At 46.1% G+C, this 25,882-nt stretch overlaps 1 protein-coding gene across 1 annotated transcript in view; it reads left to right on the forward strand.

Moving 5' to 3' along the window:
- LOC147706847 (exportin-5-like) overlaps positions 1-25,882 on the forward strand; it is a 2,027,127-nt gene that overhangs the window by 1,921,597 nt on the left and 79,648 nt on the right. Inside the window, exon 31 of the mRNA XM_086926003.1 lies at positions 3,197-3,361. Within this exon, the coding sequence (XP_086782129.1) occupies positions 3,197-3,361 (165 nt within the window). The remainder of the gene's footprint in view (positions 1-3,196; positions 3,362-25,882) is intronic.

Raw genomic sequence — 25,882 nt, forward strand, 5'->3', positions numbered from 1 at the left:
ATTTGACTTGCCTCCTGAAGTCTGTAACATCATTCTGGCAGCCAGGTGTCCCTCCACAAAGTCGGTATACGCCTGCAGGTAGAACAGATTTGTGGCATGGTGCACAGCAAAGGCTGTGGATCCCGTCAATGCCCCTCTTTCTGAGGTTCTTCTCTTTCTTCTTTCTCTTGCCCAGCAGGGCTCTGCTCTGGGCACTATCAAGGGCTACCTTTCTGCTCTTTCAGCCTTTTTGAGGCTGCCTGATCAACCTTCTTTGTTCAAGTCCCCTATCGTTAATCGATTCCTGAAAGGCATCACGCATACGTACCCTCCTGTGCCCTTTGTGATGCCTCAGTGGGACTTGAACTTGGTTCTTACTTTTCTGATGTGCGCTCCCTTTGAGCCACTTCACAACTGTCCTCTTGGCCTTCTCACTTTGAAGACTGCCTTCCTGGTAGCCATCACTTCTGCCAGGAGAGTGAGTGAGCTCCAGGCTCTATCCTGTAAACCTCCTTTCCCTTCAGTCCATCCGGACAAGGTTGTGTTGCGGACAAGGCTCTCTTTCCTACCCAAGGTAGTCACGGCCTTCCACATTGGGCAATCCATCACCTTGCCCACCTTCTTTCCCCTTCGTATCCCTCGAGAGAGGAAGAGAAGCTCCACCGTCTGGACCCAAAACGTGCGCTCTCATTCTATCTGGATCGCACACGCCAGTTCCGGGTGGATGACCAACTCTTAGTTGGTTACGTGGGTGCTAAGAAGGGGAAAGCGGTGCACAAGCGGACCATCTCGCGGTGGATCATCTTGTGTATCCAGGCGTGCTACTCCTTGGCAAAGAAGGAACCCCCTGTTGGGCTGAGGGCTCATTCTACTCGAGCCACAGCGACTACAACTGCCTTGGGCCGAGGTGTACCCTTGCAGGACATTTGCCAGGCGGCTACGTGGGCCTCGCTGCACTCGTTTGCAAGACACTATTGCCTGGACAGTCAAGTCCGGAGGGATGGCTTCTTTTGAAGTTCCGTCCTCCAGGACTTTCTGGTGTGATTATTGGTTCGCAGACCCACCACCGGGGTTGGTATTGCTGGGGTATCTATTCTAAGGTAAGGAATCTATTACCAACGTGTCTCTTTCATATGGACAAGTTACTACTTGTGTAACGATATATCTGTAAGAGACATTAGTTAGTGATAGATTCCTTACCGACCCACCCATCCTCCCCGTTCTGCGAACCGATATCTAGGGTTAAGGTCATACCCTTTCAGGGCCCTAGTTTCAAGGCACCAGTGTTGGTTTTTATCATAGCTCTGCGTTTCTGGCGCGGAAAAGCTGTGTCTAAGAACTGACGTCCGCACGCGGAGGCAGCGTCTAAGTACTCCGACGACGTCATCACGGCGCCCACGACAGACACGGAGCCGCAGACGATGCCTACCGACGCGCAAGGGTACTGCTACGCAAAAGTTTCCGGATCCAGTCTGACGCCTGGGGATATTCTAAGGTAAGGAATCTATCACTAACTAATGTCTCTTACAGATATATTGTTACACAAGTAGTAACTTGTGCATTAGGAGGTGTGCCCACAATCAGCCAGCACCATCCTAGGGCAGGAAGCTGATGTGGACCCCACTTTTCAGATTCCTCCATATTGTTTTGTCAGGAATTAGCCTTGTAGGGTCAAGGCTACGCCCACTTCCCACAGCAAGTGGTCATATAGAGGGTGTAGACACCCTTAAAAGTAAGCAGCCCATTGACTACTACCCGTCACTCCTCTTAACACTCTTAAATTGAGTATTGAGGCTTCCTCCACAGTTAGGAGTGTTTTGATTTTTCGGTCCATCTCTTGTTGTCCAATCTTGTGGCTAAAGAGGGGTCTGTAACTTTTTTCCCAACTTCATGACTTCATAGTTGGCAAATTACTGGTATGTCCCAGTAAAGAAAATAACATACTTATTAGTCCATGCAGTAAGACTCTTGATGGATCGAATGTTCTCTTTTGTGGAGGGAATAAGGTTGATTGCATGTTAAGAACAACGTTTAGGAACAGACACAAAATGCTTCAGTTCTAACAAATTGCAGGTATCAAGAAATTCCAATTAATAAGTCTATGTTATTAGTAGATAAGACATTCAAAGTGCATTTGTTGATAAAAAGTTCTTTAAAAGCAGAGGTAAAAGAGCAATTAAATTTTGGGAGTCTGTAAACTAGCAGAATTGATTAGGTGGGTGGGTCAAAGCTCAAGTATAATTAATAAAGTTTTCACATTATTCAGTAGTTCTCTCACTACCTCACCTCCTCTGCCAATTGATATATCTGTTGTAATGAGTTTTATATTTATCTGGTATTATTTGAGCCAGCAAAGGGTTAGAAGTTTTGCAAAAAAAAGTCCACATGCAAAACAGATTTCGGAACATGCTATCAATATGAAATTAGACAAATCCATGTCCTCTAACTTTATAGAAAACAAGTTTGAAAATCCTCTTTAGATTACATTAACACGCAAGTACACTTTATAAATGTAAAAGGAACCTTCTATATTATGCACAAGAGGTTGTGGGTGAGAGCTGCGCACTAACACATGTAGTAGGACTCGGAAAAGCCCAAGCTTAGTGGTTTGAATTTGAGCACTAGATCAAGGAGATATTAGCTGGAGAAGCCCCTCTATAAAAGATCAGTTGATGATTTCTCAGCCAGTGATGTGGAAAAGAGAGGGTTCTGTGAATGGCCCCTGCGTTATCGAGGACAGGGAGGTTCTTTTGGGCTCAAAATTGAAATAATTTGAGATGACCAACCAGGGTGGATAGGTGGATTTGTCTCTTTACCTTCCTTCATGGGTAAGTTGTGATTTTCTTTTTGTTTTCGCACCAATGACTGTAATACTCCAAATTGCCTTAAAAAATAAAAATCATTGCAATGTTTGTGACCTAATAAAAGGTAAAAATGGTATGAGTGGACTAAGTACATACTACTGTGGTGGGGGCAGTTGCCTACAGAAATAGGGGGGGAAGTCAATTCACTCTGACCGTTCTTCTAATGTTTATGGTCCTCAAATCTGGAAAAAGGCAAATTTTTCAGAATGTTAAAATAGATACAAAACTGTGTTTAAAAAAAAGTTTGCACTGTTACTTTGTCAAATATATTCTGCTTCGCCATTCAGCAAACTGCCTTTTCTTCGCTCTCTTTAATATACACCAATAACATTTTTCATTTCCTCTTTCTGCAGCGACCTCGATTCGAACAACTGAAGGATGTTCTTAATCGAATCCCAGAAATTAAAGATTATTTCCTGTCGACATACGATAAAAAAGTTCTTGGTACATCAATTTCACCACAGGACTACATCCTAAGGAAGTATCACTTCAAACAACTTATCCAGTGCTTCATTGGGGTAAGACATAAAGAGTGCACATAAATGCCTTAACATTGGCCATTGTATTTTGTGGGGCAGATGGAAAGCTCATTGTGATAGGAAATGATTGTACAAATTCTCAAAGGGTTCAATGTGCTGAAAGAAGCCTGCCAAAGAAGCTTTTGTTGGGTCCACTAAGTAAAATTAAAACAAATCAAAAAAGTTTACCATGTTTTTCATGTCACGGTGTACAAAGTAGGTAATGCATTGCTGATGGCTACATATTCATCATCTCTTGAATCTACTCAAGGTGCCAATTTGGATCTGGAAAGTTTAGAAACGTGTCTCTTGCGCCAGTAGGTGCCGCTTTGACTCTGGGAACAACACTAGATAAGACATCATGGAGCTATATAAAAAGCCACCCCAGATCACTGTTCCTTTTTTCACCCACCCTTCAATGCAAATTGAATTTGCTCTCCTGAGAAAATTTCCTTACAGATAGTCTTTTTGCAGTGTTTTGACTGACTGTCTCCCTAAAAATGCCAGGTTTTAAACTGTCTTCCCAGTCACAAACAATGTCATTGTCAGACTCTCACAACTACTGTGTCTGGTGAATGGGGCTCAAATACTAAGTCATGTGAGAAGTGTGACTTTATGCACACCAAGATCATTAAAGAGTGGGAGGCGAAGATGTTCATGGCGTGGGCTGCAGACAAACATCAGTTGATGTCATCTTGCCGATCATAAGTGGTGGCTTCACCCATAGATGACTCAGTCCACCTAACTCTGGAGAAGCTTCCAGTGGAGCTCCTTGCCACTCACTAGGATTCATGTTGTTTGAAGTTTTGAGCCTTACATTTTCCCCTACAGGACGCTCTAGAGAATGTTCTGTACTTCCATCTTCTCCAGTATTAGGGTGTCTTTCATAGATTCACATGCCTGAATCATTCCCCGTCGTCGGAGTGGGAGTCCCACGGTATATAAAAAAACAATAATATGCCTGTAATAACCAATCAGGAAGTAAAGTAGCCCTAAGCTACAGGAGCAAAAGCTCCCACACTCATGACTATCCTAGTCATTTTGTATAGACCTGTGCTGTCAGGCGACAGAACCCACCAGAATGTTCTCCCCAGAGGCTCAGGCTGTCAGATTTTCTACCGCACGTCGTGTGAAGGGAGTCTCCCTGAGCTCTGCTTTGTTTCTTCTTACTTTGGGTGGTTTTTTACCTTCTAAAGATGTCTACTTCTAAATCCCTTTTTAGGGCTTGTGATTCCTGTGGAAAGCTAAGGCTTTTCAAGGAGGATCCTCACAAGAAATGTATATATTGTCTGTATCCAGATCATGAGACAAAGGAGTGTAAAATCTGCAGGACTTTTCCTCAGAAAACCCTCAGGGACAGAGAGGGTCGCTGAGGTTGAGTTAGCTTCTCCTGGGGCGAAGGTGTTGAGAAAAGCCCAATCCTCTCAGGATTCTGGCGTGCCTTCTACTTCAAAAAAGGCTTCTCCACCTATTAAATCTGGTCCTAGTACGCCCTCAAAGAAAGCTGGAAAATCTGCAACTTCCAAGACAGCTTCTCATAAAAGTTTACCTCAGGCTGCTCCTTTGACCACTTCAGCGTCAAATACAGCTTCACCGTCGCCATCTCTTCATGTGGCCACCTCTTCAACATCTACGGTGACTTTCTCCTCACCAAAACCAGCTATGGTGATGTCTACAGCCTCCTCACCGTCGACGCTGGTTCAAGCCCAAGTTTGACCTATCTCGTCGTCGAAGATAGTGCCATCTACTGTCGACGTCCCACCGTCGACGAGAATCTTGAAGGTACCGTCGACGGGTACTCCGTCGTCGACTCGAACGTCAACGAACATCTTGCCGTCGACGAAATTAGCCCTACCGTCGACGACATCCCCGTCGACAAAGTTACCGCCGACGACCTCGTCGACGAAGATACCGTCGACGACATCCTCGTCGACGAAGAAAATACCCCCGTCGACGACCTCCTCGTCGACGAAAAAGGCGCTTTCGTCAACGACGTCATGGTCGACGAAGAAGACACCCCAGTCGACGAAGATTCTTGTTTCTCAGTCAGATACAGGTTTTTCACCGTCGATGCCCCCACTGTCAACCTGTACGGAAATGCAAGTTTGGACATCCAAGCCATCCGCAATACTTCTGCCTTCACCGTCTACCACAGCTTCACTCTTGGAAAAGTGTGGTTCATCTTTGACAACTCTGTCTCCATTGAAATTACCAGAAAAATTACTAGATTCTGAGGAAGAGGAATCCTACACCAACTCCTTAGACCTGGCCCTTCCAAAAAAATCTAACCGTAAACCAAGGAAAAAAGCAACTTCCCCATGGTTCACCCAGGAACTTCGCCTTCTGAAAAAAGCCTGCAAAAGAGCAGAAAGAGTCTGGAGAAGGGACTTCAAAACCACCGACAAAAACGACTATAGGCTGATCATCCTGAATTATAAAAAAGCTGTGAAAAACGCACAAACCGCTTTTTACAGCGAGAAAATCAGCCAGGCAGCAAACTCTTCAAGGGAGACGTTTCTCACCTTGAAAAAGCTTCTCAAACCCCCCAACTCCCCAGATGTACGAGACCCTACTATAGAACACTGCAACGAGTTAGCAAACTTTTTTGACTCTAAAATTCAAAATATACTTAAACAACTTCCGCCACTCCCCCCTTCAGACCCACTCTCCCTCCCCCCCTCCCATCAGCAAAGAAATGGCGTTGAACTTAGTAAATTTCAACCCATAAACGCGGAAACTCTGGGCTCTATACTACAAGCCCTCAAAAGCGGATCGCCCCACGACCCTGCCCCGCTGAGACATCTTAAACTTGTAGCCCCGAGCATTCTGCCTCTCATAATCGACCTCTTAAACACATCTTTTGACTCTGGAATAGTGCCCACCAACTGGAAAAAAGCGGTAGTGAAAGCACTCATAAAAAAACCCAACCTTGACCCGGATAATTTGGCCAACTACAGACCTATATCTCTCCTCCCGGGCATCAGTAAATTAGCGGAAAAATACATAAACTCCCAGCTCTCTCTCTATCTGGAGTCCAATGAATTACTAAAAACCTCGCAAACGGGCTTTCGCCCAGGCCAAGGGACAGAAACAGCTATGGTGGCGGTGGTCGAGGAAGCCAGGAAGATCATCGATGCAGGAGGATCAGTGGCAGTGATCCTCCTGGACCTCAGCGCAGCTTTCGACACCGTCAACCATAGCATTCTTGCCCAACGTCTAGCAGATCTTGCCATTAAAGGAACCGCCCTTGAGTGGCTAAAATCCTTCCTCCACAATCGCTCCTTTCAGGTAGCAGACGGAGACTGCATCTCCAAGGAAACCCCGATACGTTGCGGAGTGCCACAGGGCTCCTCTTTGAGCCCGACACTCTTCAACGTATATATGGCACCTCTAGAACAAATTGTCGTCCCCTATGGCATCAAACTACTGACCTACGCGGACGACACACAGTTGGTCGTTTCCCTAAGCCAGTCAGAACCTCCCTCCATAGATCTGTATTCCTGCCTGGAGGACATCGTCAGTTGGATGAGCAACTCCCATTTAAAGCTCAATGGGGAAAAAACGGAGCTTATGGTTTTAGGCAACCAGTCCCTTTTTCGCCCGGAATCTTTATGGCCGCCCAGCATGGGCCCACCTCCAACCCCCAAAACCGATATCAAAAGCCTAGGGATCTGGCTAGATAATAAACTCACTCTCAGCACCCAGGCCAAGAAAACTGCGGGAACTTGCTTTGGCTTGCTCCGGTCTATTCGCAAAATCCTCCCTATCCTTCCTTTCCAGTCCAGAAAACTGGTCATCCAGGGCCTCATACTGTCCAGATTGGACTACGGAAATGCCTTATACCTTGGATCCCCAAAAAAAGTCATCTCTAAACTCCAGGTGGTGCAAAATGCGGCGGCACGAATTCTTACTGGCACCAAAAAGCGCTGCTCTGCCAAGCCCGCACTCAATGAACTTCATTGGCTCCCGGTGGAACAAAGAGTGCACTTCAAGGCTATGTGCTTAACCCACAAAATCCTGCACGGAAAAGGTCCCCCGGTTCTGAAAAATCTCATAACTCCCCACACAACAACCAGAACCCTACGCTCTACTAATGCCCACCTGACTAAAATACCCAAAACCAAAAAATCACGTTTTGGAGATCGGCAATTCTCCTACCTGGCATCCAAGATGTGGAACACTCTTCCACCAGCCCTCCGGGCCCAACCCAATCTCATATCATTCCGTAAATCCCTGAAGACATGGCTGTTCCCCTGATCCATGCCACCCCCCGGCCCATCCTTTTGAGAACTTGGTGGATTATGTCAGCGCTGGGACGCTCCCGGGCAGCCATGCGCTCTACAAATCTCCTAAATAAATAAAATAAATAAATAAAACTATGTAGATGACACTTTCCGTGCAGCCAGAAGCCCATCTGAGCTGCTTATAAAACTTCAGGATGAAGAACAAGATGAGCAGGAACAATTCCTTGAGCCATCTGGTCGGGCTCCTGTGTCTGCGCCTACCAACAAATGTCGCTGGACCTGTTGCATAATCTTCAATATATGCTAATCAATTATTATCGTCGTTTTCCTCCATCAGAATCGGGTGATTCTCACTTCTCTACGCCGGTGCCAAGAACATCTACGGCAACGCTAAGGCTTCCAAGACTTGCTTCTCCGCTGCCAACTACGGAGATAAGGCCTACAATAGCTTCTTCACCACGGCCATCTCATCATACGCTGGATGATAATTCTTCGGAAGAAGAACGAGAGGAAGGCGAATTAGACGACAAGTCCGTATTGTCGGAGTGGGATGAGTATCAGGCACAACTCCTTCTCCAGTTGGCCAAACTATGGCGGATTCTCCGCCGGTGGACATCGCAACCTTCCACCAAGTCATGGGCAGGGCAACAAAGAGGTTCCTCATCACAATGGAAGCTAAGCAGAATGAGTGTTTTTTGTATGATTTTAAAGACTTACTGCAAAAACAAAGTTGGTCCTATTATTGATTTTATCTGGAAGGAAGGTCTAAAGGTAATGGCGACGGCAAATACTCTACCTGCAGTTCTACCTCGGGTAGATAAAAAGTATAGGGCGCCTAACAAGTCACCGGCATGCCTTATTGGCCAGGCAAAAACGGATTCTGTTGTTGCCAAGGCGGCTCATAGGAGAGCCAAAAATCTGTCTACACAGGTCACTGCTCCCCTGGATAGGGAGGGAAGGCGCCTCGACACAATAGGAAAGAAAGGCTCAACTATTGCGGCAACTACTGTCCGTGTCTCAAACTCCCTTGCAATTCTTGGCAGGTATGACAGACAGATGTGGTCGGACATATCACCATATATTGAAAAGCTTTCAGAGCCTGATAGATCTGAAGCCAAGAAGATTTTGCAAGAGGGAGAATGTGTTTCATCAGAAATTATTGATGCTGCAGTGGACGTGGCTGCCACAGGTTTCAGACAGCTAGCGGGTGCATCTGTTCTGAGAAGACTGGGATGGTTAAAATCTGCATCCTTTCGCCTGGAGGTCCAGTCTAAGATCATGGACATGGCTTACGATGGAGAGTTCCTTTTTGGACAACATGTGGATGAGGCTTTATAAGCCATAAAGAAGGATACTGAGACTGCACGGTCCCTGGGATCTCTTCAATTTCGTAAATCTTCCTTTTGTGGAGCAAGAGGAAGAGGCAATTTCTTTAACAGAGGAGGTTATTCACAGCAGCGTTCCTACAACAACTCACAGTGTAACCAAAGATACCAACCATACAGACAACAAACATATGGTCAAAAGAGGAACAACTACTCTCAGTCCAGAGGAAAAACCTCTTATCGAGAAAGAGACAATAACAAGAGCAAGTGAGACAAACATCCTGCCACCACTTTTACCCAACCTGAAGCAAATTGGAGGAAGAATATTCCTACGTTACTCAAATTGGTCCAAGATTACCACGGACAGATGGGTCCTGGATGTGGTATCCAGAGGTCACATTCTGGAATTCGTCAAAGCCCCTCCAAATTCTCCCCCAAAGGGACCACCACCAGCTAATCCCAAGGAGCTGTTTTCCCAAATATATTCTATGATTCGAAAAGGAGCAATCGAGAGGGTACCTCACATCAAAGAGGAAAAGGATTTTATTCGAGATTTTTCCTAATTCGCAAGAAGTCAAGGGAATGGCGTCCCATCCTCGACCTGCGTGCCCTCAACAAATACCTCAACAAATTGTCCTTCAGAATATTAACGCTTCAAGAAATCCTCCAGTTTCTTTCAGAAGGGGAAAACATGGCAACACTCGACCTTCAGGACGCATACTTCCATGTGCCCATTTTTCCCAGACACTGGAAGTTCTTGCGGTTCAGAGTGGCTGGCAGGGACTTTCAGTTCAAAGTCCTCCCCTTTGGACTACGATCCGCCCCCAGAGTCTTTACAAAGATGCTGGCTCCGGTGGCAGCTCACTTGCGATTGGAAGGAATTCAGATTTATCCATATTTGGACGACTGCCTTATCAAGGCCAGTTCTTTCCTCACAGCAAGAACTCACGTTCAGAAATGTCTGTCGCTACTTCAGAGTCTAGGTTTCTCTGTAAATTTCAGAAAGTCTCATCTAACTCCATCACAGAGAAAATCTTTCTTGGGAGCGGCACTGGACACAAACCTCGCCCAAGTCTTCATATCAAGAGAAAGGCAGTTGAAGATTCACAAGATGGCATCTGCATTGCTAACAAAGTGTGTTTCTGTTAGCAAATTAAAGTCTTTCCTGGGGATGATCTCGTCCTGTATTCCTCTCACACCCAACTGCCGCCTAAGAATGAGGCCCATTACAAGAGGAACTCAGTCTTCAGTGGATACTGGTAACAGGATCATTCGAGGACGTGATCAACATAACTCCTTGGATGAGGAACTCCTTTCAATGGTGGATGCAAAAGTGCAACCTGCAGACGGGATGTGCATTCCTAACAGAGGTGCCCAGATTCATCGTGACCACAGATGCTTCTCTGGAAGGAATGACAATCAGTGGCAAATGGAGCATACAGCAAAGAAAATGGCACATAAACCTCTTAGAGTTGCGAGCCATTTTTCTAGCCCTGAAATACTTTCAAGCAATTTTAGAGGACTCTACGGTTTGAATTCGAACAGACCACACAACCAGCATACATTACCTGAACAAACAGGGAGGCACAAGGTCGGCCTGATTCTCCCATCAGGCACAGGAGATTTGAAATTGGGCCCTGGATCACAATATCAATCTGTCGGCGGTCCATGTCCCAGGGATTGCCAATGTACTGGCGGATTCCCTCAGCAGGTCTGCTGCAGGCAATCACGAATGGGAGCTACATCACCCAACCCTGGATCACATATTCCAAGAGTGGGGTCATCCCGACCTGGATTTGTTTGCGACGAATCAGAACCGGAAATGCCCACGCTTTGCTAGCTGGATTCCCCACAAGAACTCATGCGGGGATGCCCTTTCGATGAACTGGTGTCGGATATTTGCGTACGCTTTTCCGCCGATTCCTTTCATTCCCAAGGTCATCAGGAAGATGAGGAGACAGCCAGGTTGTCTAATCCTGATTGTTCCAAGGTGGCCCGACAATATTGGTTCACCGAGCTGCTCCTCCTCTCGGAGTGCAGACCGATACAGCTGCCTCGAATACCGAATCTTCTGACAATCCAAGAAGGCCAAGTGTACCATCCGGACCCAGTTTCGTTGAAATTATCAGCCTGGCTCCTCAACACAATGAGTTTGCCAACTTAGACATTCCTCAAGATTGTCAAGAAGTTCTCGCTAATGCTAGAGCGCCGTCAACGATTAAGACCTACAAGCTCAAGTGGAAGCGTTTTTGTGCCTGGTGTCAAGCTGCTGATCTGCATGCCATTCATGCTAGACCAGAACAAATTTTGCCTTTCTTTCTGCATTTGACTAGATCGGGTTTGGCACATTCGATCCTAAAGGAAATCCGGGCAGCCATTTCCAGATTCCGTCAGGACGGAACAAACTCTCTGTTTTCTTCAAGAATAATCCAGCAATTTTTTAAAGGACTATTTCATATGTTTCCTCCAATTCGACAACCACCTCTATCTTGGCATTTGAACGTGGTGCTAGCTCAACTCATGCGTCACCCCTTTGAACCCATTCATAAGATTAATCTCAAGTTTATTTCTTGGAAGGTCTCTTTGCTATTGGCTTTAACATCAGCTAGAAGGGTCAGTGACATTCAAGCATTCACTTCAAAACCGCCTTTCTTAAAATTTACCTCAGACTCTGTGGTACTACGTACCAATCCTAGGTACATGCCCAAAGTTCCATCGGATTTTCACTTAAATGAACCAGTGATCCTCAAGACCTTTTTTTCCAAATCCACAATCACCGGCTGAAAGAGCTTTACACTCTTCAGACATCAGGAGATGTCTCAGGTTCTATCTTCAAAGAACGCCAACTGTTCGCAAGTCAGACCAATTGTTTGTGGCATATGAAAGACAGCGCCAAGGCTGCGCGGTATCCAAGCAGACTATAGCCAGATGGGTCTCGTCAGCAATTGGGCTATGTCATCAACAGGCAGGAAGACCCTTACAGTCTGTACCAAGAGCGCATTCTACAAGGGCGGTGTCCTCTTCCACCACTCTATTCGCTGGTGTGCCCCTGCTTCAAATCTGCAGAGCTGCAACGTGGTCCAGCAGGCACACTTTTACAAGACACTACTGCCTGGATTCAGCAAGTGATGCAAATGCTTCAGTGGGATGAGCAGTTATATGCAATCTTTTCAAATAAGGTGAGCCTCTGTTCTCCCTCCTCTATGCTCTTGTTTAGACGCTTCTAACATGTTATTGGTTATTACCTTGCATGCATATCTGCTGTATACTGTAAGCGTCTTACGAGCATGTTTTTTCTTGTACTGCTATCTACTCTGATTCAGGCATGTGAATCTATGAAAGACACCCCAATACTTGAGAAGAACAATAGGTTCGAGGCATGTGGGCTGCTGAATTCATATCTGTGCATAGATCGCCGCCTAGTGTTGGGTCCGGATGATTGCACATTGTTGTCCTGGAACAGTCTTCGAAGTATCACGAGATAGGTGGCTCCTCCCCTGGACTACAGTGCGCGTGGGCATCCTCTCCATCCTCAGATTGTTTTTTTCCGCCATTGGGTTCGGATGTAATTTCCAACTCTGAGTTCGGAATCGATTAAAAACTTTTCGAAAAGGTCAAAAGGCCTTCTGGGTCGTCGGTATTGTTATTCGATTGGTGCCGACAACTTTATTCCTGTTGTTTTAAACTCGGAACGTCGAATCGGGCCGCATGGCCTTTTTCGACACCAAGGGACCAATCGTCGATGGAACGAAGTCCATTCAAAAGATGCCCCAACTGTAACTCGAAATTTCTACACATAGATAAACACCCTGTGTGTAACAAGTGTTATCTCCAGAACACAATGAAGCCGACTGTGAGAAGTTATTTACAAAAGGGGGTGGTGATGAACAGAGTGTCTGAGTTAAACAGACCACTCTTACCCAGTCCAAAGATCAGGGCTTGATCCATCACCGTTATTTATCTCACTGCCCCATCCCAGCTCAGAACCTGGCTATATGCAAATCAGTCTGTCCCTGGCCCAGTGCATCATGGGAACAGGGCAGACTAAACTACCAAGCCAATTCTTCACCAGAAAGGAGACAAGCTACCGGGGACCGGTTTCTGGCATTTCAGCCTTCTTCGGCCCGGCTTGCTTGAATCCTGATGGAGCAGTGAGAAAGGGACTCATGTCTGAGTATACCCTGCCACACCTATAGTGGCCAAAAACGATTTACAAAAGGGGGTGGTGATGAACAGAGTGTCTGAGTTAAACAGACCACTCTTACCCAGTCCAAAGATCAGGGCTTGATCCATCACCGTTATTTATCTCGCTGCCCCATCCCAGCTCAGAACCTGGCTATATGCAAATCAGTCTGTCCCTGATCTGGAAAAAGCAGTGTGAGAAGTTGGCCTGATATATGATGCTCACTAGTTCTAGTGATCACCTTGTATCAGTCCAAACAACCCTCATGGTGATTGGTTGTAAGTCAACCTTATAGACCAGCTATCCTAATGGTAGCATGGACAAAGCAGTCTTAGGCTAAACTCTTTTGGCATGTGAAGCCAGCTGTTTTACCACATATAACCCCTTGAATACCAAATGAAAGGACACCACACAGAAAGTTATGAAAATAAACAGATATTTATTAACTAACAAACACCTCTGAACTCTTTGAGATCAGAGGGCTAAGCACATGACAATACGAAAAATACGTTTAAGTTGCACAATTACAATGTTGTCCTAGGGGCACAACAAACCATATACTAAGTAAGTGGATTGTGAAAGTCGATAGAAGGAATGGAGCTGTCCAGAGGCTGTAGGATCGCTGGGACTACACTACCCTAACCTTAGGTAAGTAATAGGAGGCCCACGGAACGCGTGTGCAGAGTGTGGACTCACACGCGAAATGCGTAACAACGTCTATGGACAGTACAGTTCAAGTAAAAGGTGAGTACGGACAATCCTGACTAGTTAGGACTAACGACTGTGGAACTGGACACTAGGAGAGTCAATCTACCCTTGAGCACCGAAATGCTCTTGTTACCTCATCCACAGGCTGCGGGTGCATAGGTGCGAAGTCGTGTCGGGTTCCGGCGTTGAAGTCTATGGAGCCTGGAAGAAAAGATGCTGCAGGCGGCCAGGAGGAAGATGTCCGGTGTGATCCAAGGGTGGATCAGTCAATAGGAGGACCTGAAAGCAGAGGGGGACAATGTTCAAAGTCACTAGCCAGTGACTGGAGTGGAACCAGGAGTGGAACCAGATGTCGTTGTCGCGATCAGGTGAAGAGTGGACGCTTGTTTCTGCAGCCACGTGGACCAGGTGGTGTTTTCAACGACCAGGATGGAGGCACGAGCTGTCCCATGCAGGCTCTCGCGGTCGGCGGTGTCGGACCCGGATTTGGAGTCAACAAGCCTTGGCAAAGGCAACCCACGCGGTGAGTGGAAACGGCGTCTGGAGTGGACCAGGAGGGTCCGGGGTGCTTCTCCTTTGCAGGGAAGCAGGGGCCAGTCTGGAGCAACCAGACCAGCAGTGAAGATTTCAAGGTTCGTCGTCTAGGAGGTCACTAGCCAGCCGGCAAGTGACCAGACAACGCGTCAAGCAGCAAACAGGCAGAAGGGCCCCACGCAGATCTCGTGGATGCTGGAGGGCTGGTCTTCGGTGCAGGATCTGCTAGGGGTTGGGGCTTCTCAGTCCCCAAAGCACTTGGTCGAGGTTACCCCAGAAGTCGTGCTGGAGCGAAGTGCTGCTTCTTCCAAGATGGCCGGTCCCACGTGTCTAGTCGCACCCACGGATCTCAGCTGTGCTGCAGATGTAGGTAGAGGTCGGAGAGGTCTTGGAATCCGGTTCTCGTCGGGCTCTAAAGTCTGGATCCTCGAGGGAAGGTGACAAAGGGAAGCCGCTGGACGCTTTTGGTGCCTGCTTGTGCAGGGTGGACACCCCTTGCCCACAAGGGAGATTTCTTCAGTCTTCTTGGCAGAAAGTCCAGAGTTTCTTCTTGTAGAGTTTCAGTTCAGGATTAATCTAACTCGGAATGGGACCCGCTCCTACCCTTATCCTTCTAAAGGGGGCTGTACTACGACTAGGTCCCTCCTATGGGTGGGACCAGGAAGGGGGGTGGTTACACCCCCTATCCTTGTCCGGTCTTGCGCCAGAGCTGGGGCTGGAGAGCCCCAGGAACTGGTTTAGACCGGTGTATGCACAGGGACACCTTGTGTGTCCCAGGCTTGTCTCATTCCTTTCAGCCCTGTCCTACTCAATACACAAAATCCTGTCTGGGGTGGTGCTAGCACCTCCCAGGGCAGGAAACCCATTGTCCAAGCCTCCCTTGCTGGAAGGACTCCCAGCAGCAGGAGGTCATACTTGTGTCTGTGGTGGCAGCATCCATTTTGTGATGCTGAGGCTCGGATTAACTTTAACCGGGGTTCACAGTTAGGTACATGTCGTGTCCCTCTAGAAAGGTGGAATGCTACCCTGTCGCCAGAACTGGCGAGGGGGTAGTATTCCAATTCGTATGACACCTTACTCGACATATTTTGATAATGCTATGCCAAAGTTAGCAATAACCGCGAGGATTATAATGCACTTAAGAGTATATGGTATAGCGTTATCATGGAAACAGCTAAAGGACTTGGTTCCGAAAGATGTAGACAGGCTCAGCTCATGCCAGAGCACTATCTCACATAATTCCAAGCACTCTGCCTCCAGGATTGTTAAGGCCTGCCATAGGAGTGACTTATAGGAGTATATGTGTCCATTTTAGGTTTAGATATAGGTATACTATATCTAAAGCAAAGGGTGATTACACCACCTTGCCCCAGCTGATTGCTCAGCCAGTTGTGTTAGATTTGGAGGGCCAGCCAGGGGTGGCATAATACATGCTGCAGCCCCTGGTAGGCCTTGGGTTCACATATGCCCTGGGTACCTATGGTACACTGTACAAGGACTTACAAGAGTGACCCAATACCAATTGGTAAATGCACCTAAGGTACATAGATGTCAATTTAGAGAGAGAACAGCTAGGCTCTGGGTCTGATTAGCAGGCCCACAGCCAGGGAAAGTCATAAACCAGTGAAGCAAAAGCAAAAATCTGGGGTGACCATAGGATTGCAGACCCTACTCTCCTACACCGACTGCTTAGCTTGTGCGCAGTTTCGATCAAAGAAGACACTTCGGATTCGAAGAGCAGCGAGGCAGACGATGCAGAAGCCAGCGCCTGACCCGGAAAATATCTTTGAAGACGATGAAGAGGTCGTCGAGGCTGAAGACTCAGATCAGCAGTCGGAGCAGGGGTTGGAACATGACTCCAACTACTACGTCGACGAAGAAGAAGACATCGTCTAGGTAGGGGACGACGATCCAGGCATCGGAGCCGTCGAGGATGACTCCGGCGAGGACACGGGGCCAACCGTGAGTACGGAGCCCAGTACATTTACTGATACGCTTCCAGAGGCTCAGGTCGAGGCATCGCCGGAAGGCCTTAGCCAAGATCAGGACATCGATTCTATAGCCCCAGCAATTCAGCCCGGCTAAGAATATAAGACAAGAGCCATCGGTGCAACATTACCATTCCTTGGTAATATCGAAACCGAAAGTAAAGGAACCAAAACAAAACCGAAACTTGAGGAAAATTATATTTTTGGTCATGTTATGTTCCCTAGCGCGTACCCCACCGACTCCATGTATCAGCTTAAAGTGCATGTAACTTCCCTCCTGTGCCAGCTATGAAAACGCAAATACATTTGCGTTCAACGTTAACTTGTCCTCTTTCAGATCCACCATGAATGGATTATATAGTCCGTTCTTAAATATGCTATGCCACCGTCTTTTTGTAATGTACTTTACATATTTTTCCTGCTCTGGCAGAGTAGGCCCTGAATTTCTGCCATCGAACCTCTTTTGTGGCTCCTGACTCTGACAGCCTCTGCCCAGGCTACCTCTGTACCCGTGAACTCTGTCCTACTTTCAGCGCGGCCCCTCGCGCTCAGCTCAAGCCTGCTTTCTGCCAAGACTGACTATAACCTTCGAGTTATCTGTTCCGCTCCCCGAGAATACATTCCTGCCTACTAGATCCTGTAAACATCCTCCCCAGCTGCAGAGCCAAAGGGCCGACCTGTCTCAATGCAAGTAATTCATAGCCTCTGTTGCCATGCTTCCATGGAAGGCCCCGTGCCCCACGCTTCACATGTAGACACTCAGGCGCTTATACACGCATCCACAGTTAGCATAGAACAGCTTCTGCCCTAGAGACCTTTCCGCCCAGATAGTATAGTTCCTAAACATCCGATATCAGATACGATAAAAGTACAAGTTGATCTGACATGCCAGACTTCTGTCTCTTTCCGTCAGTGTAAATGTCAAGTCCCCTGCACCCCGTCAATCACACGTCATGCAGCTGCGCACGCATCCAAGCTTCCGATTTCTGCTGACATTGCAACAATTCTGTTAGCACCACCCCTTGGTGCCACCCACTTGCGTCACCTATCAGTGACGTTTCTAGTTCACGCCTAGTTCACGCCTAGTTCACGCCTCTTGATTACGTACTAGTAACACGTGTATACTGTTATCTTGTCTTCTCTCAGCTGTTACGCCTCTTACATTGATTCTTATGGTGTAAATCAAGTATATAAGCTATGTATTGTTAATAAACGAGAGCGCTCTATCCCTTCTGACACCCCTGTGGTGGTCAGAACATGATATCCTGATCAGACCATTCCTTTATGAGGAATAAAACCCTTAGAAACTCTAACACCACGGACTCTGTCTTTTTTCATCCGATCTGAGTTATTATTGATTAAGTACTTACCTGCATAGAAATTAAGAGAGTAAATTAATTATTTACGTCATGTTGGCGCCCGAATAGGGACCCCTCCCCCACCTCACGCGCCGGTTGGCGCATTGCAAGGTATGTCCCCTGCCATCAGTTAGATGGAACATACGCGTACTGGCAGGATTTCCTGCATCTCCCTCTGACTCAAGGAGGTGACGAAGACTGCGATCAGTGCCCAGACGAGGCGGTGAGGAGTGCGGAGGATCCCGACCAGAGCCTAGCCGAAAGAAGCAAGGTCCGAGGTGTCAAGAGGCCCACCAGGTTTCCGAAATTTTCCGAAGTTTTCCGAAGTTTTCCGAGTCGAGTCCAGTCGAGTTTTCCGAGGCCTTCTGTTTCCGTGCTTCCCGGTGAGTACCATTGCTGGGTCGTATCTAGACGGGTTTGGGTACGCAAGTCCGGTCTGCACTGTTTTTAGGCAGTGTATCTGTACTGTTTAGCAGTATATCTAGTATTCCGAATTTCTGCACTGTTACAGCAGTGTATCTGTACTGTTGAGCAGTACATCCAGTATAGGGGGGTAGTCATCTATGTCTCAAATGTTTTCATGTGATTAATGTCGTGGTATGAATGTGACCGTTTAATGTGCATTATTGTGTTTCTTGTATCAACTAACCTGTAACCAGTATTAAGTAGCAAGGATCGAGCATTCAGTAATAAGTAAACAAGATGCCGTTTTTCAACAAGTTAAAACAGATAGGAACTAGGAAAGGGATACTGGAGGAAGAAATTCCCATTCCCCCTAGGGACACTCCAGGTAATTTTATGTACCAGAAACATGGCATAGATGCCATATTGTATCTAGATTTATGGGCCGATTACACCAAACACCTAGACGAAAGACACAGATGGCCTGTTACCGGAACATGGGATGCCGAGTGCATCATGAGGGTAGAAGAAGCATTATGGAAAAAGAAAGCTAGACAATCTCAGAAGGACGCCATAGAATTTTGGCGTAAGGAATCACGTAAGCGTGCTGACAAAGCACTCCGTAGAGAAGACAGACTTAAGGAATCAGAGAAAGATCAAGAAAACGAATTAGTTACTGAAGGAATTCGAGTAAAATCAGAACAAATAGACCGTGCCCGAAATAATCTTGTAAACGGTATGTATCTTGCAGCAGATGGCACATCTGAAGCCCTATCAGAAATACCGAAAAACTTACCGACACCATTAGTTTCAACTAAAGTAATGCATAAAACTACTAAAGACATATTCCTAAATTCATATCTAGAGGATGTAGCACCAGCTTATACCAATCTGCCTGTTCGTGCCCTGCCTACTGACAGGGATGGGGGTGGCACTGCGCCCCCAGATAATGTTCCGCCAGTACCCCGACAGACTTCCCCTGTTCCGCCAGCTCCGCCACTTCCCGCACTCAAGACAGACCTACCGAAATCAGTTCTACCTGATCTTACTAAACGACAAATTCAGACTCAGATCCAGACTCCGCGGAGAGATAATGCTCAAGCATCCGCCTCAGGAGGTGCGACAGCGGGTCTACAGACCCCGCCACCGACACATAGATTAAATTTAAGGGACACGCAGAATCCTTTCCAGTCTCCCCACTTATCCCGGCTAGACGCATTTAAAGAGAAGATGTCAGTTTGCAGATATGATCCAGTACCCGGAAAAGACGATTTAATGATATTAGCATCACTACGATTAAGATCTGCCACCGATAGCTTGCTATGCTATGTAGGAATGCAGGAACGCCTCGACAGATTATATGAGTTTATACAGACAGGGAAAGACCCTGACAGTGTCAAAGATGCCATGCATAAACAGAAAGTTGACATTCAAGCACAGATATTACGATTTTTTCATAAATTGTGTAATAAGAGAACGAGACAGGCCCGAGACAGACCAAAGTGAACTAGACGCATTAAACAAGTGGGGTCAAAATATAGCCGAAGGAAAACATGACAGGGGGGCTTGCATAGCCAGTATGTCCCAGAAAATTAGAAAGGCAGTATTGACTGCACACCGGGAAGAGAATGATAAAGCTTCCTCCGAGGAGGAAGAAGAACATGAAGCACCAGGAAGGTCTACAGATACTATAGCGTATGTAGGTAAGGGAAACTATCCTAGGAAGGGCATCTGTCTAGAACACAAGAGAGTTTTTCTCTCTGCTTTAACAAATCCGAATTCTTCTGAACATCAGTTCCAGGAAACTGATAAAAGGCTTCGAGATCGAATGGGGTACCATGTACTCAATTCTATGGATGAACAAGAACTAGCCCGGTCAGCCGTGTTATGGGCCGAAAACCCAGACATATATAATGATGATACGTTAGCACAGACATTCTTGAACCTTTCCCCAGACGAGCAGAAAATAGCAGGTGTATACATGATTCAGCACCTCCTCATCAAGTTCAGAAACCATCATTCCGATCCAGGTCCCTTACACGAAACATTAGAAGAACTACTTATGGATAGATGGAGAGGTTTTAGTACCAAGTTAATACAAATAATTCTAGAACAACGACATAAATATAACACTTTCATAAGTCCTGAATATGTTCCCGCCCCGCCTCCAGAAAGGAAAACGTACCACATGCAATGCGGTGGTGGCATTGAAAGTCAGAACCCCTTACGAGAAGTACACCCAGTTATGGGTGCGGACCAACGCTTGAAGCGTGTGTATGTTCACACACCACTGACTAAGTTAGAACTGTTAGAAATGAAGAAATTAGTTCCGTGCCATGATAAAGACCCTGCAGGTTTTCATAGAGAGCTTAAAGATATGTTACTGATGGGAGATTACACGTATGATGATATTATGAAAATGTTAAAAGTACTGTTGCCCACGGGCATTTACGAGAAATTAAAGGAAAAGGATTGGGAGGTGGGAGAGTCAAAGATAGCATGGGCAGAAATAGAAGACGAAGAAAGCAAACGAGTCCCAGGGGTAGGCCTTGGGGATAAGACTAAAGCATTACCAGGTTTAATCGTACAGGTTTTGCCAAGATTATTGACAACTAGAAAGGAAGATTGGGACGCAATCTCGTCCTGTAAACAGAAACAAGATGAAGGTACTAGTGATTTCTATTCAAGATTCGAGAAATGTTTCATTATAAATAGTGGCCTACAACCAAGTAGCGAGTCATATCCACACCTTTTTGTATCAAAACTAGTAGAGAACTCCCTACCATTAGTCAAGAATAGAGTGTACAAGGTTGAAAGTACTTGGCAGGCAAATACGCCATCCCAGATGTTACAAATGTTACAATATCACCAGAACAGAATTAGGGAAGAACAAGATCAGGAACAAAAGCGTATGAAGGATACGAAAATGAAAATGTTAGTAGCTCAGACGGTCCCAGCCGACGGTCAGAGAAAAGGTGGGACCCAGACAAGTCACAATACAGCTCCCGTTAAAGGGACATGTAATTACTGCAAGCAGCCAGGTCACTATGTACATGAATGCCCAGTCCTGAAACATAACATCTCAACAGGTAAAACTAAAGAAAGACCGCATCCGTCTAGACAAGATCAGGTCCAGCAACAGACTTCACAAAATGTACAGCCAATACAGAATACACAGCCTATGCATGCTCCATCCCATACAGCACAGACAGTAGCAGTACCACAGCCACAGCCCATTGCCGCGACTCGGCAAGTTTCACAACAGATGTACCAGTATGCTCAATCTGCATATCCAGATTACCCCCGATACACATGAAACAGCCTAGAGAGGGAAGGTGGTTTGCCTCTTATTGAAATTCCTGTAGATCAAGAAGGTCCTTATGTACACAGTCACGTATTGGGAAAAGATAGAAAGTTTTTAATTGACACAGGGGCAAGTCGCACCACTATCAGTCATAATGAAGTTCCAGGGGCACCCCTCTCAGGCTCACAGAATGTTTCCCTTGGTTTTTCAGGACAGCCTATTGTAAATGAAGTATCGGAACCAGTACCGTTGGCTGTGGGTCCATTATCACGTATTACAGACTTGTTACTTACGAAATCATGTCCAGAAAATCTGTTAGGAATTAAAACACTGAAGGCTCTAGGAGCTATAATTTGCTGTTCCCCGGAGGGAGTTAGACTCTTTCTACGGGATTTCAAGGGTCATTATGTTTTGCGAGATTTTGATGTCAGATTGAAAAATGTACCAGATCACCTATGGGCAAAAGGCCCAGCTGATGTAGGTTGTATGCATATCACTCCATATCGTGTTACACTCAAGACAGGAGTTGTTCTACCCAGAATCAGACAATACAGGTTACCACCCGATGCTGTAGTGGCTTTACTGAAAATCATTGAAGAGCTCATTGCCCAGGGAGTGGTCGTAGAGACCGACTCCAATATCTGTAATTCACCTATCATTCCAATTCTTAAACGTACAGACCGCAATGCACCGCCAGTATATCGGCTGGTGATTGATCTTCGAGAATTAAATAAATGTATTGTACCACAGTACCCTGTGGTCCCCGATATCTCTTCCCTATTGACTGCTATTGATTCAGAAGCAACGTTCTTTACTGTAATTGACCTCAAGAACGCTTTCTTCAGTGTGCCTATTGATCCAGAGAGCCAATATCTCTTCGGATTCAGTTTAAATGGACGAAGTTTCAAATTTTCCCGCGCACCTCAAGGATTCACAGAAAGCCCCAGCATCTATAGTCAAGCACTGAAAAAACAACTAGATTGTATTCAAATGCCAGTTAACACCGCTTTACTGCAATACGTCGATGATCTACTGATCACCGCACGAAGTGAGTCCGAATGTGAACAAGCATCACTAACAGTCTTACTTTTCCTGGCCGACAAGGGACACAAGGTGTCTCCTTCGAAGCTACAATTCTGTGTTCAGCAAGTTGTATACTTGGGTCACTTGCTGTCCAAAGTGGGGAGACAGCTCACTCCCGATCGCATTCAGTTAATTGTAAATATGCCACGACCCCAGACACAAAAGGAAGTGCGGGCCTTCATAGGCCTCACCTCGTACTGCAGACAATGGATTCCTCAATATGCATTTCTAGCTAAACCACTCATCCAGTTAACGACACAGGAGGCAGCAACTTCGACTGTCCTCCCTTGGACTCAGGAACACACACAAGCCTTTGAGGAATTAAAGAAAGCATTATGCCAAGCACCAGTTTTAGCGACACCATGTTACAGCAAACCGTTTACTCTTTTTGTTACAGAACGTGATGGTACAGCATTGTCTGTCCTCACTCAAGATCAAGCAGGTTCACATAAGCCTTGTGCTTATTTTTCAAGTACATTGGATTCAGTAGCCCAGGCACTCCCTGCATGTTTAAAGTCAGTAGCAGCAACAGCGTTAGCAATCAGACAAAGCGACTCAATTGTTTTAGGCCATCAGTTAACAGTACAAGTTCCACATTCTGTAGAGGTTCTGTTAAACAGAACCCAGACTCAACACTTGACTATAGCACGACTCACAGGTTACGAATTGACATTATTCCAGCCACACATAGAAATCAGACGCTGCAGTATCCTGAACCCAGCAACACTGTTACCTACAGTTATGACAGATCCAGCTCCACATGATTGTATAGAGATCATTAATGCAGTAACAAAACCCAGACGAGATTTAACAGATGTTCCATTGACAAATCCAGACCTGACACTTTATGTGGATGGTTCATGCATGAGAACAAGTACAGGAGAGTTAGTGGCCGCGTATGCCGTGACCACTGAAACTGAAGTTAAAGAAACACATCGTATTGATACACTGTCTGCTCAAGCGGCAGAGCTCATCGCTCTGACCCGAGCCTGTATTCTAGCCAAGAACAGAAATGTCAACATATACACTGATTCCCGTTATGCGTTCGGAGTCGTACACGACTTCGGCATGCTGTGGCAAGAAAGAGGTTTTCTGACCTCTCATGGTACAAAGATACAACATGGTCCTCTCATTCAAGCACTGTTAGAAGCAATACATCTGCCTTCAGCCATATCCGTCATGAAGTGTAAAGCACATACTAAAGCCACAGATTCTGTTTCCCAGGGTAACGACCTGGCAGATCAGACAGCGAAACATACAGCACTGACCGACACTCAGATAAATGATACGACAAAAATAACAGATCCAACAAACTGTATGACAGTCAGGGATCCCACACTAGATGTTATCGACATACAGACACATGCTACTACAGAAGAAATAAAGAAATGGATCGAACTAGGAGGGATCCAGACAGATCAAGGTTGGATGACGAAGGGAAAATCTACATGGTTTCTCCCTGACTCTATGGTTCAAGTTATGATAAATACAGCACATAGTCCTGCACATCTAGGAGAGAAAGCAATGTTAGACAGTTTACAAAATCTCTGGAACAATAAACACTTACGAGCAGCCGCAAAACAGAAAGTGCGTACTTGCATGATCTGTTGTCAGTTCAATCCAGGTAAAAGCGTCCCTGTAGAGCAAGGTGGATTTCATCCTCCCGATCACCCTTTTGAAGTCCTCCAGATGGATTATATCCAGATGGACCGTTGTCGAGGATTTAAATATGTTCTTGTAGTTGTCTGTGCTCTGTCCCGCTGGACCGAAGCATACCCAGTCCCAGATTACACTGCTCCGACCACTGCCAAACAGTTGGTTCGTGAATTCTTCCCACGATACGGCCTGCCTCGTGTCGTGTACTCAGATAACGGTCAGCCATTCTCGTCTGCATTAATGAAAGAAGTTTCCTTATTACTAGGATACCAGTGGAAGTTCCATTGTGTCCGACACCCAGAAGCCGCAGGCCTTGTTGAGAGGCATAACCAGACACTAAAGATCCGCCTTGCCAAAATATGTCAGGATAAAGGGGTCGACTGGATAGTCGCCCTGCCAGTGGCACTATTCTATATGAGAATGGTCGCCCATTCGAGATCAGGGCTATCTCCGTACGAGGTGATCTTTGGAAGACCACCGAATATGTGGGGGACGCCCATTCCAAAAAAGATTACTGATGTTGATTCTAATATGTTGACAGATTACCTTGCCTCCTTGATGTCTGCACTCCAATCATGTCGTTCACAGGTTGCCGCAGCCTTCCCTGACAACACTGATGTAAAGCCACATGACGTCCGTCCCGGTGATACTGTCCTCGTCCGCAACTTCGACAGGAAAAGTCCGTTGGAGCCCCGCTGGAAGTCTCCGAAGACCGTTCTTCTAACAACAAGGACGGCGGTGAAAATCGAGGGAAGAAAGGGGTGGGTACACACGAGTCATATAAAGAAATTTGCTGGACTGAAACCTGACCCAGACTCGTCCACCCCCACCAAAGACTGTGTTACCAAAGACTTTACCGAATCGCAACGAGAAAAGACTCCTCAAGAACAATATCGCATGAAATTACGATCTAGCAAGTCAGACAGTTTAATTGTTTAAGTCCTCCCCTAGGTGAATCGGTTAAATAGTTTCTGACATGTATCCCCTAGATCGAGATAGAGAGAGAGAAGCAAAGAAACATACATACTGCAAATCACTTCGTAGTCACTGCATAGTGACACTAATAATTATGTTTATTCTCAGTATTTTAATTATTGTTGCTAGTATCTTGTTACCTACCTATTATCCTATTTTCAAGCGTGAACAATCTGCTTACAATGTCTCTGCTGAACACACTTTTAGTGAGTTACCTCCTCATGAGCTTTCCTACAGACTTGCGCTGCGCAACAATACATTCATTAGTATGTTACATCATTCTCATCAAACTAACAATGCTACAAATTGCTGGATATGTGGCCGACTCCCTCCCTACCAGAATTACAAGGGAGCTCTGCCCCTCTTTCCGTACCCGTTCTCTCACAATGGCTCCTGCGGAGCATGGTTCAAAATAATTAATTCTTTAGATCCCGACATTGCTGTTTTCGATGGGGGTTGGGTTTGGGGAAACCTGAACTTGGTCCTACTAGACGTCTGTTACCCAGATAAGGAGGGACTTCCCACTAGAATAGGAACTGATCTAGAAAATGAAGTATATGGATTAGGTAATTACACAATCAGCCTTATGATTCTTACTGTCGAATCCGAAGCCACACCAGTTCTACCTATTATGTCAGTACTGCCAGTCACTGGTGAATTATGTATCAAGAAGAAAGGTTCAGTACACTTAGGTCATAGTAAATGCACTACTGTGGTCGAATTCAGTGATCATGGAAAGTCATCTTTCAAAGCTGTCAGTC

Source organism: Lissotriton vulgaris, chromosome 6 (assembly GCF_964263255.1).
Source record: "Lissotriton vulgaris chromosome 6, aLisVul1.2, whole genome shotgun sequence".
NCBI classification, from domain to species: Eukaryota; Metazoa; Chordata; class Amphibia; order Caudata; family Salamandridae; genus Lissotriton; species Lissotriton vulgaris.